This window comes from Panulirus ornatus, chromosome 59 (assembly GCF_036320965.1).
Source record: "Panulirus ornatus isolate Po-2019 chromosome 59, ASM3632096v1, whole genome shotgun sequence".
Taxonomy (NCBI): domain Eukaryota; kingdom Metazoa; phylum Arthropoda; class Malacostraca; order Decapoda; family Palinuridae; genus Panulirus; species Panulirus ornatus.
Window position 1 is genome coordinate 4,512,296 of NC_092282.1, and position 12,961 is coordinate 4,525,256.

The following is a 12,961-nucleotide window of genomic DNA, read 5'->3' on the forward strand; positions in this document are numbered from 1 at the left end:
AAATCTTTCATAATCTTTGTTAGACGTAAACAATAATGTTCATGAAGAAAAATTTTCCAGGACTATAAAAACAAGTTTATCTTTAGAATCAGCAGACTCACTTTCAGCAGGAAATTTCAGGTTTGCATTAACTTTTACCCATAAAAGAAGTTTAAAGCTTCAAGTCACAGGTCCAGATATATGTGATGTAAATAAATAAATAAATAAATAAACAAATAACTATACAATGGGTTATTAGATTTAGGCAGCCACTCAGTGTATGACTCAGCCAATAAGTTGCAACACTAAGAGCAAGACATCATCTTTGATGAGAATGTATCATCACTAATGGACAGAGAAGAGCACAATGTTATGTAGGATCCACCCGAAGGGAACCCAACTACCACTATTCTCATGTGGAACAGAACTTCAAATTTTTGTGACCTGGTTCAGTCAAGAGACAATATATCACCCCCACACACTATACCATTTCTATTCATTCTATCCATAGTATGTCTCACATCATCCTGAATGCCTCAGGCTTGATACTACTTCTTGGTCTCCTCCTCTTCTTTGCCTCCACTTCTGATACATAGGTCCCCTTAGTCTGTCTTTCTTTGTTCCTTCACTTCATACATGTAAACCATTTCAACTCATCCTGGTTAGGCCTCTCAATCAAACTGCACAGGCTATCAAAGACTAATGCCTAACACTGAATATCAAAGCAACAAGGTCTTCACACACCTTACAAGTCAATATTATGGAAGCAAGTTATGTATCATTGTTATCAATAACCAGCCATACTTCCTATAAAAATCTTGTCCCAAGTCTGACTGAAAATCTAAAAAAAGTCTGAATGAAAAATAAAAACAAACATTACAGCATGAAGCAGCCACAATTCAGTAAAGAACAATAATAAACTCCATGTATAGAAGTTCAGCCCAGTTAATGGTTTTATCTGTTACTAAACTTAATGTTTCATTGGGAGCTTAAAAAAAATGTGGTAGAAATCCTCACCCTTGGCACTGTGACCTGGCCCTGCATCTGCTGAAAACAACTTTCTTGGTAGGTTGTGCTTAGCACTGCTGACTGCTCTGGGGTTCCAGCCACCTTTTTGTCCCTCAGCCGTGACCAGTACATGTAACGCTTCTTCTTCAATGTGTTCTGACCAGCAACATTGGACAATGATCTCATATGAGCATGATTGATGATGGACAGTGGGTGGAGGCTCTCAAGAACTGGTGTTAAAGCCTGCAGGGAAAAAAGAAAAGAATTTTCTTTTCATGCTTGATCACCATTTCCTGTGTCAGTGAGGAAGAACCAGGAAACAGACTGACATTATTTGCAGTTTTACATGTAAAGTATTTCTCATGGATTCACTTATTTGTTTTTTCACTCTTACAACAAAATGCAATGATATAAATCTACATCTCTTCTGCTACTACAAACGACCTCAGAAGTCCTCAAAAGTCTGCTTCTGTTTGTTTTCCTTTGTATTCTTTTAAGTAATCCCTTGGGGTATAATACTTAATGATGCTTCTTTTTTCCCAAAATAAATATCCATTTGCATAATACCTCAAGGAAAAGCTGTGCAGATTCCAGTCCCATTGGGGAGAGCATGATGTCCACATCTTTTTTAAGCTTGATGACCACAGTGGTTCGGGTAGTGTTGGCATCACACACACCACCAACTACATCCTGCAAATATCACATAATTCCAAACTTTGTCATTGGTTCTTTATGAGTTCCTACCTTTGAAGAAGTTCAGTATTTCCCTGACTATCTATTTGTTTCCCTCCGATTCAGCATACCTTCCTAAGAATTCAGAGCATGATGGCCTGTTTACTACCCAGCTCAATTTCTGACATACTCAATCACTTACGTAAAGAGCAATACAGTGTACATCTCTGTCCAAGAACTTTTGCCTGAGAGGAGTCCATTCTGTCTCTGCTACTGAATGTAGCACTGCCTTGAGCAGCAGAAACCCAAGGAAAAGGAGTCTTGGTGTTATCTAAGACCCACTCAAAAATAGTCTCTGGGTAATCATTAATAATTCAATTACACATATTTCAGTACATATTTAATCTTTTTATGCTGGATGCCCTTGTCACAAAAACAAGCCTACCTCAAAGCTGGGCCCTAGTTGAAATATGAAGAGGGTTAATTAGAAGAAATAAGAAAAGAAGAAAAACACTGTATGATGAATTTTTTGGAAAATGGAAAACCTGCCTTCAAAAATGGGCCATGTCAAACTGTTAGGATAAACATGAATGAGTACAGACTTCCACAGCTTCAAAGTGTAGGGAAAGAATCAGGTCAGATTTCCACAGCTTCAAAGTGTAGGGAAAGAATCAGGTATCACCTTGAGTTGCAGACAACCACAAAGGAATCATGTTATGCAGCTTGCTGAGTACAGTGTGGATTAGCTAATTGTGGGGGCACACAAGCAGCCAGCTCTTGAGAGCAAAAGCCAAAGAAATACCAATAAAAGAGGGAAAGTGAACCACACTGCAGTGTAAGGTAAATGGTAAGGTTGTGATGTTAGAGTGGGAAAGCTGATGAGTCAGACTGTTGCAGACTTGACTCTGTCCAGTAAGCAGACAGAGTAATACCTCTCCATATGTGACAGCAGTACTCTAAACAAAGATGGATCAATCCTTTGTTAATAAAGAGCAACTGTTTACAAGAAAAGAATTTATGGCATCTAAACAGGATTTCTAGTTTGTTAGAGGAAGACTCAGCTATTTGTGTAATGTGAGGTTTCTAAAATAGTTAGATGTTAACAGTGATACTAAGTATGTTCCTTGTATAAAGTGGTGGAATTACATTTCCAGCAAAGGAGAAGGAAAAGTGGTGAAGGGTTTCAGAAAAACAGATGGGCAGCAACTGGATTTTGCAGGTAATAAAATGAACCGAGTTCTGTCTATCCCATTAAAATACCCTTTACAAATCTGAGTTAAAATAGGAAGCTGAGATGAGATGCTGGGAAAGAGAAGGAGGAGGAGACTTAAAGGATGTGGAGGAGTTCAGTGTTGAGTCATCAGCATATGAGTACATTTAGCAAAAAGTTGAAAGGAAATTATCGATAAAAGCAGCATGAGTGTAGGAGACATGACTGAACCTTGAGGTACTGTGCCACATAGAATGCAACAGTTGCACAATTCAGAATCTAAAAAATTTAAAACTTCTAAAACACTTTGAAAGGTTGGCTCTAGAGATCTATATAAGTGATACTATTTCTCAGCAATCATGCATACTAACTTCTTGTCAATAAATCATTATGAGTAGCAACTTTGTCTACCTGTGAATCATCATGACTCTGGTCTTCCTGTGTATCACCCCAAGTAAATATGGGTGTATCCCAGGTGTATGGGTGTGATGGGGTGCGACCAGAGGCTGGAGGTGGTGAACGTGATGGACCATGTCTTCCACCTTCCACCATTCGTATGGCTGTGAATCCTTCACTGATTTTCTCAAACACGGGTGTGTGGGATCCTGGGGGTCGGCCACTGCGTGACTGAAAGCTGGGCATGGCAGCATCCCAGTTGAGGCACCGCAACTGCAGCAAAACAAAAGTCAGAATAAATTATCACTTGCTTTTCTAGCCTAGGTAAATCAGTGTTAGGTACAGTAAAATGGGGATACGAGGACACAACTCTTCAACTGGGTCCTTATGTTCTGGACCCCCTTATTGTTTTCCACTACCAGCTAGGGGTGGGAACATGGTCATGAGGTACTTTTTTTACATTGGAGGTTCCAATCACAGATAAAAGTCCAAAGCAATGTCAGGCCTTAATCAAAATATAGAGAGAATTATGAAAGGGAAAAAGAAAAGACAAGGGAAAGTATTTAAAAATTTCGGAGGAAGTGAAAACCCTGTCTTTGAGAGTGTGCTAGGTTACAGTTATTGGGAAAGATAACATGAGAAGGCAGAGAGTTTCAAAGCTTCAAGGTGTAAGGAAAGAAACAGTTATCAAAACTGCCTACACTTGACTTGTCAATGACGACACAGCAATCATGTAATGTGGTCCCACACTTGACTTGCTAATGGCCACATAGCAATCATGTGATGCGACACCTTCCAAGCATTGTGTGGTCTACCTAGTGGTAGGGGCACATATGCAGCTATCTCAGCAACATGCTTTCACAAAAATTAATTTCTTTCTTGTTTCTTCAGGGGAAAGCTAATGCCTATTTCACTTTTTTCTCTGTTTTTTTATTCTTATATAATATTCTTTAGTTTCATTAGGGAAAAAAATTTTTCCCTCACCTGAAAAACAACCCCTTTCCAGAAAGCCATGGAATTTCAAAGGCTTGCTTGAGGGATTAGATAATGAAAGAAACATAAAACATAAATGAAAACACTATACAATATTGATTTACATCATACCTGAGTCATATGGTTGATGTATGATGACATAAGTAAAGGGGACTCGGTGATGGGTTTGTTGAGCTGCATATGGAGATCCACAAGAGCTATGTCCTCCTGAGATGACACTGCCGAAATAAATGAAGTGCTGGATACACTTCCCATCTCTGAGCTGCTGTCTCCACTGCAGTCAAGTGATGCCTATAAACAAGTAACAATAATTAACACATCCAGCTTCTAAGTTAAAAGAATGACTAATTTCATTCATCACCAGGCATTCTTCTAGGTGAGAGGGTTTGCTTAATCAGGGGAACATAGTATAGACAGAGAATCTGATTATGCATATAGTGAAAACACTATTGGAACTGCTTTAACCTAGATAAATATCCAGCTCAACAGATAAATACGAACTAGTAATGTATAATATATCGAAAAAACTAAATGTAACATTCTACTTCAATGCAAGATACAGGTTATTGGATATGAATAGATATCAGTTATGATTCAAGTCACATGAGAAGTGCAGCAGAAATCAACCTTGAAGAGCAACATGGCAACCGAGTCTGTTAAGTACAGGCTGGCACCTGGAGTAAAAGTTTATGTATGATAATTCATAACAAATAAGTACTTGTTGATATCACATAATACCACTTAAAATTCTGATACAGTATGATAAAGTTACCAATCTGTTTCCTTACTTTGCATCAGTAAAAATTTTCAAATAAAGGAAACCTTTTAATTATAAGTATGACACACCAGCAAAGCTATGGTACGTGAAAATCTATCACATCTAAAAATTAAGTCATACATTCATCTTTTCCTTAAAGCTTCATTACTTCTCTTAACAAGTACTGAAACAAACCAGAAAAACTCAAGATAGAGCCTTGTTTTCTCAGCAGTCTATGAGGAACAAAGAAACAATTACCTGAATCCTGTCTGCTTTCTTTAAAGCTCTCATAGGACGATCACTCTCCCATGCTTTTGAAGATTCAGAACCAACTGAATGTATCAATGATGCCTGACTGTGGTCCAGACATGGGCTCTGTCCACTACTGCTGCAGCTACTGTTGCTTCTGCTACTATTGTTTCGACTCCTACTATGAGAGCTAGGACGATGTTTGCGCCCCTCTTCAACACTTAAGAAAAAAAAAAAGCAAGGATTTCACTTTTGTAACTTGAAAAAAGGAAGTTATCTGTAATATTCTCACACAATCTCTACAAAAATGCATATGAATGAGTATACTTCAACCCTGATTATTCAGTGTAATTTGTGTACAAGATGATCCAAATACTTAACATCCAGATTATTATGCACAAAAAGTTTCATCAAGCCAATGGAAACGGAAGTACATGCACTAACCGAAGAAATCTGTCAATATGTGCTGAAAATAATTTTCCAGACACAACTTTGGACTTCTAAAATGGTTATACATTTAATATTTCACTATGAAGTGCTTAGTTTTTGCTTTAGACCTGTGATGTCAAACTCATGGGAGCCATTTACCATTTCACTTAAATGCAGTTGTGTGAATTATCTCAAGATTTTTCCCTTCATCATGTTTCTTGCACAAAAATGATATAATTCTAACTGACATTTCACATGCCTTGGAGAGAAAGAATAATGCCCACATATTCCCTACATGTTGTAGATGGCAAGTAAGAGGGGTGGGAGTAGGTGGGTGGCTGGAAACCCTCCCCTCCATACTGTATTACTTTTCAAAAGATAGAACAGAGGAAGGAGAAAAAGTGAGGATTTTTCCCTCTAAGGCTCTGTCATCTATTCTTGATGCTACCTTGCTCAAGCAGGAATTGGCAAATAGTATGAAAGAAAAAGATAGAAATATATATATATTAGGTACAGTAGGGTTGAGGGTCAAGTCAATTGGGAGGTAAGTTTGAATGGAGAAAAACTGTAGGAAGTGAAGTGTTTTAGATATCTAGGAGTGGATTTGGCAGCGGATGGAACCATGGAAGTGGAAGTGAATCATAGGGTGGGGGAGGGGGCGAAAATTCTGGGAGCCTTGAAGAATGTGTGGAAGTCGAGAACATTATCTCGGAAAGCAAAAATGGGTATGTTTGAAGGAATAGTGGTTCCAACAATGTCGTATGGTTGCGAGGCGTGGGCTATGGATAGAGTTGTGCGCAGGAGGGTGGATGTGCTGGAAATGAGATTTTTGAGGACAATATGTGGTGTGAGGTGGTTTGATCGAGTAAGTAATAATAGGGTAAGAGAGATGTGTGGTAATAAAAAGAGTGTGGTTGAGAGAGCAGAAGAGGGTGTTTTGAAATGGTTTGGTCACAAGGAGAGAATGAGTGAGGAAAGATTGACAAAGAGGATATATGTCAGAGATGGAGGGAACGAGAAGTGGGAGACCATATTGGAGGTGGAAAGATGGAGTGAAAAAGATTTTGAGTGAATGGGGCCTGAACATGCAGGAGGGTGAAAGGTGTGCAAGGAACAGAGTGAATTGGAATGATGTGGTATACCGAGGTCGACGTGCTGTCAATGGATTGAACCAGGGCATGTGAAGCGTCTGGGGTAAACCATTGGAAAGTTCTGTGGGGTCTGTGGTTTCGGTGCATTATTACATGACAGCTAGAGACTGAGTGTGAACGAATGGGGCCTTTGTTGTCTTTTCCTAGCACTACCTCGCGCACATGAGGGGGGAGGGGGATGTTATTTCATGTGTGGCGAGGTGGCGATGGGAATGAATGAAGGCAGACAGTATGAATTATGTACATGTGTATATATGTATATGTCTGTGTGTATACGTTGATATGTATAATTGCATGTGTGGACGTGTATGTATATACATGTGTATGTGGGTGGGTTAGGCCATTCTTTCGTCTGTTTCCTTGCGCTACCTCGCTAACATGGGAGACAGCGACAAAGCAAAATAAATAAATATAATATATATATTAGAGGAATTGAAGTGTTTTCCATATCCGGGAGTGGAACTAGCAGTGAATGGAACCTTGAAAGTGGAAGCAAAAATAGGGTGCGAGAGGGGGTGAAAGTTCTGGGAATGATGAAGAATGTGTGGAAAGAGAGAACATTATCACAGAGAGCAAAAATGGGTATATTTGAAGGAATAGTAGTTCCAACAAAATCATATGGTTGTGAGGTATGGGCTGTAGATAGGGTTGTATGGAGGAGGGTGGAAGTGTTTGAAATGAAATGTTTGAGGACAATATGTGGTGTGAGGTGGTTTGATCGAGTAAGTAATGAAGAGTAAGAGAGACGTGTGGTAATAAAAAGAGTGTGGTTGAGAGAGCATAAGATGGTGTGATGAAATGGTCTGGACATATGAAGTGAATGAGAGAGGAAAGTTTGACAAAGAGGATATACATCTGTGGCAGAGGTGGAGAGAACAAAGAGAAGCTTGAGACCAAATTGGAGGAAAGATGGAGTGAAAAAGAATTTGAGTAATCGGGGCCTGAACATACTGAAAGATGGGCAAGAACAAAATGGTATACTGGGATCGATATGTACTCAAGGCACTGAATCAGGGAATGTGAAACGTCTTGTGTAAACCAAGGAAAGATCTGTAGGGCCTGGATGTGGAAAGGGAGCTGCAGTTTTGGTGCATTACACATGACAGCTAGAGACTGCGCGTGACAAGTGTGGCCTTTTTTTTTCTGTTTTTCCAGAGTTACCTTGCTGAAGCTGTGTCCTGTGGCACCACGAATGGATGAAAGCAAGAAAGTATGAAGAGGTACATGTGTATATATGTATATGTCTGTGTATGTGTATGTATATGTATGCATATTTTTTTTTTTTTTTGCTTTGTCGCTGTCTCCCGCGTTTGCGAGGTAGCGCAAGGAAACAGACGAAAGAAATGGCCCAACCCACCCCCATACACATGTATATACATACGTCCACACACGCAAATATACATACCTACACAGCTTTCCATGGTTTACCCCAGACGCTTCACATGCCCTAATTCAATCCACTGACAGCACGTCAACCCCGGTATACCACATCGATCCAATTCACTCTATTCCTTGCCCTCCTTTCACCCTCCTGCATGTTCAGGCCCCGATCACACAAAATCTTTTTCACTCCATCTTTCCACCTCCAATTTGGTCTCCCACTTCTTGTTCCCTCCACCTCCGACACATATATTCTCTTGGTCAATGTTTCCTCACTCATTCTCTCCATGTGCCCAAACCATTTCAAAACACCCTCTTCTGCTCATTTCCAGCACATCCATCCTCCTGCGCACAACTCTATCCATAGCCTATGCCTCGCAACCATACAACATTGTTGGAACCACTATTCCTTCAAACATACCCATTTTTGCTTTCCGAGATAATGTTCTCAACTTCCACACATTCTTCAAGGCCCCCCCAGAATTTTCGCCCCCTCCCCCACCCTATGATCCACTTCCGCTTCCATGGTTCCATCCGCTGCCAGATCCACTCCCAGATATCTAAAACACTTCACTTCCTCCAGTTTTTCTCCATTCAAACTCACCTCCCAGTTGACTTGACCCTCAACCCTACTGTACCTAATAACCTTGCTCTTATTCACATTTACTCTTAACTTTCTTCTTCCACACACTTTACCAAACTCAGTCACCAGCTTCTGCAGTTTCTCACATGAATCAGCCACCAGCGCTGTATCATCAGCGAACAACAACTGACTCACTTCCCAAGCTCTCTCATCCCCAACCTGACTTCATACTTGCCCCTCTTTCCAAAACTCTTGCATTTACCTCCCTAACAACCCCATCCATAAACAAATTAAACAAATATATATATTTCTTTCTTTTCTTTTAAACTATTCGCCATTTCCCACATTAGCGAGGTAGCGTTAAGAACAGAGGACTGGGCCTTTTTTGGAATAACCTCACCTGGCCCCCTCTGTTCCTTCTTTTGGAAAATTAAAAAAAAATGAGAGGGGAGGATTTCCAGCCCCCTGCTCCCTCCCCTTTTAGTCGCCTTCTACAACACGCAAGGAATATGTGGGAAGTATTCTTAATCCCCTATCTCCAGATATATATATATTTTTTATTTTTTTTATTTTGCTTTGTCGCTGTCTCCCGCGTTTGCGAGGTAGCGCAACGAAACAGACGAAAGAAATGGCACAACCCACCCCCATACACAATGTACACACACACATGCAAATATACATACCTATACATCTCAATGTACACATATATATACACACACAGACATACATATATACCCATGCACACAATTCACACTGTCTGCCCCTATTCATTCCCATCGCCACCTCGCCACACACGGAATACCATCCCCCTCCCCCCTCATGTGTGCGAGGTAGCACTAGGAAAAGACAACAAAGGCCCCATTCGTTCACACTCAGTCTCCAGCTGTCACGCAATATATAGATGTTGATATATATATGTTTTCCCTGGGGATAGGGGAGAAAGAATACTTCCCACGTATTCCCTGCATGTCGTAGAAGGCGACTAAAAGGGAAGGGAGCAGGGGGCTGGAAATCCTCCCCTCTCAGTTTTTTTAATTTTCCAAAAGAAGGAACAGAGAAGGGGGCCAGGTGAGGATATTCCCTCAAAGGTCCAGTCCTCTGTTCTTAAAGCTACCTTGCTAACACGGGAAATGGCGAATAGTATGAATAAATAAATATATATGTATGTGTATATGGGTGGATGGGCCATTCTTCACCTGTTTCCTAGTGCTACCTTGGCGATGGGAAACAGCGATTAAGTATAACAAAAAATGATTTACATCAAGTTTGCATAAGCTTTACAACTATAAAAGGTATGAATGTTAGCATATTCATAGCAATGCACTATGAACAGACTATATGGGTGGATTAGCTTTGTAAAACCTAAGCACAATTGGTTGACAGCAGAAAAAGGTAATTCACGTAATTTTTGTGAAGTAAACTTGCCGTAAGAAACCCAAACAAGAAATTTTAGCATGCTAACCTGTAATGCCCGTTTGAATTTATGGTTAGCACCCCTGTGTCATGGTGAGGAGTGGGTGGTGTGGATGTTTTGCTTGACCGGTCATCATGAGGCTGTGGCTGCTGCTGATCTTCAGGAACCGTTGGAAGACTAAGCTGGGATGACACGCGTGACAGGGTACCTTCCCCATTGCCAATCACAGTCATCTAGTGTGGTGTTCAATGATGTTATTAATTATCTTCTTTTCTTAAAAGAAAAGTGCACAAACACACAGACGGACAAGAAGTTAAGTGAAAGGAGAGGGTAGTGATGTTATGGGTGAATGAGTAAATACAAAAGAATGGAGAAGAATACAAGCAGCAATACACCACTTAGTCCTTCTGAGGTTGTTTATGATACCAGGTTAGTTCAAAAATTGCTTTGTGCTGTCAGAGTAAAAAACAAACACATGATTTAATCAAATATATGGAACTTATACTTATGAAGGCACAAATAACGTTAGTCTTAGACTTGAAAAGACAATTAAGCTACTGTAAAAAGAGTAAGTTGAGAAATCACACCAGATATATCAATCCATATATCACACAATGTCTGTACCATGTGAGGATAATTATTTCAATTTGGGGCCAACAAAAACATTTCACATAGACAGTGGACTGGGTAGCATGTACACTAAAGATATATCTTTAAATTATAACAATAAAAAAAAGCACTCCAAGGCTGAGAGATTTCAGTGATGGTGGGGTACACATTCTCACTTAACTTTGGTTAATAACACAACACAGTGAAGCTATACTACATCAAATACTCATATCCTATGGCATTAAAGTGCATTCACAGTTAGCCAAAATCAATTACATTTGTGCAGAATTTTAATATCTTGTATCTGAGCAATGGGGGATACAACCCAATAGACCCCCTTTTGTAACTGGTGATTTTGTGGAATTTGTAAAATGCTAAAGCATAATGATTATTCAGAATGTTTTAGGATAAAAATGATATCCATGAGATTAAAACTTTCATGCAGAATTATATATAATTACATACTTTAAAAAATTCTTGAATCTAATTCAATTGCATTAACATTGTCCAAATCTCTGCAGCCCTTCTCTTTCTTCCAGTATTATCATATTATTCATAAATGACTCTGGGACTTCTATAATGTTGGCAAATGTTTCACAAAAATTTCTACTGGATTTGTCCATAATTTTGAAGTTCATCAAATTTTGCACGCTCAATGGCTTACTTTATCATTCCCTTTGTAAGGCCTTAACTGTAATAAATAATCATATAAAGAGTTCTAATATACTGGGATAATGTTAAGAAACCTAATACAACATGGCCATTTCGTATCTCAATCTCACCAAGGAAATATCATCAGGTCATTTAAACACAGCGTTATACTCATTCTGCATTCACTCAAATGAGCAGAGTGCCTGGAAAGCTTTGCCAGATAACTCTACCGATATACGTTATCCTAAGCTATTTGGAAGCCCATATCATTGGAAGGGTCATGATTTCTCGAAAAGCTGCTAATGTTACCAGTGACAGTCTATACATGAAATAAATCGTCAGGAAGACCTAATCTCAATGACCATTCCTAATTTTTAAGAATTCCTCTTTACTTGGAGAAAATGTTCCAAAACTTATAGCTCTTATAAGGGTATATCTAATCATGCCTAAAAAAGAATGACTTACCTTACTTACCTGATCTTCATCAGCTGAGAAAAAAGCCTCTGACTGAGTCTCACTGCCTACAGACACAGTCCTCTGTACACTGGCCAAAAGACTATGCTGGCTGGCGAGGGACTGCCTTGAATTGGATTCTCGCATCCCACTCACAGACAGCCTGTGGCCACTTGCAGCATGGAGAGGTAGTTCTGTCTGTAGAGAAAGGCTAGAGGGCATCTTGCTCTGTCTACCGGAATTTACATTATCAACAGAACGTCTTAAGTCAGACAAACTGCCAGGTGTTGAAAGGCCATCTGCTCCTCCTGGTACACCCAGGGCTACATCCTTACTTACAGTACGAGATGTACTGGAATCTCCAGTGCCTCCTGGACCCCTGGACTCAACCTCTGTCATGTGAGGGTTGGAGTCATGACTAGTAACAGACACTTCTCTATGATAACTGTGACGTGGATTAAGTCTATCTGTGACATGTGTCTCTGAGCTGTGGTGCAAGGAACTGCTTCCTCTTGATGCATGTGCATCAGCTGGAGTTGCTGGAGATGCACTTTTCACATAACCAGAACTCAAGGCATAGTGATCCTTCCCTGTTCCTGAGTGCGAGTCATGATGGGAATGAGCCAGATCTGAGTAGGCCCCCACTTGAAACACTAACTGACCATCCTGCAATATGCTTTGGCCATAACCTGGATCTTCCACTGATTCATTCACTCTGAAAGGAAAAAATTGCTACTGAACTCAAAATGACCTTCAAAATGAAAATTATGCCTTCAACTTTAAAACTAAATCTTCTTTTTCCTGCTTTAGAACAATGGTCAGTCTGTGTATTTACATTCAACATGCAAGTTTCTATCAAAGAGCAGAGTGGTCCTTAAAGATTTTCCTTTATCCAATTATCTGCAAACCTCCATGCAAACAATTCTCCACTTCCTTTTCCTATTTTATGTAAAGGATAACTATTTGAAGGTAAACTTGACAAAGAAAAACCTTGGGCATACCAAGAGAGCTCTGTCATGTGCATGTG

The 12,961-nt window shown here is 39.8% G+C and overlaps 1 protein-coding gene across 4 annotated transcripts in view; it reads right to left on the reverse strand.

Moving 5' to 3' along the window:
- Positions 1–12,961, reverse strand: part of tweek (transmembrane protein KIAA1109 homolog tweek) — a 141,562-nt gene that overhangs the window by 93,327 nt on the left and 35,274 nt on the right. For 3 of the 4 annotated variants that reach the window (XM_071696086.1, XM_071696085.1, XM_071696083.1), the window contains exons 23-29: positions 11,947–12,649; positions 10,270–10,454; positions 5,274–5,484; positions 4,370–4,549; positions 3,281–3,538; positions 1,555–1,677; positions 997–1,230 (exon numbers count right to left, since the gene is read on the reverse strand). In XM_071696086.1, the coding sequence (XP_071552187.1) occupies positions 997–1,230; positions 1,555–1,677; positions 3,281–3,538; positions 4,370–4,549; positions 5,274–5,484; positions 10,270–10,454; positions 11,947–12,649 (1,894 nt within the window). The remainder of the gene's footprint in view (positions 1–996; positions 1,231–1,554; positions 1,678–3,280; positions 3,539–4,369; positions 4,550–5,273; positions 5,485–10,269; positions 10,455–11,946; positions 12,650–12,961) is intronic. The other variant, XM_071696084.1, reaches the window with a different exon arrangement.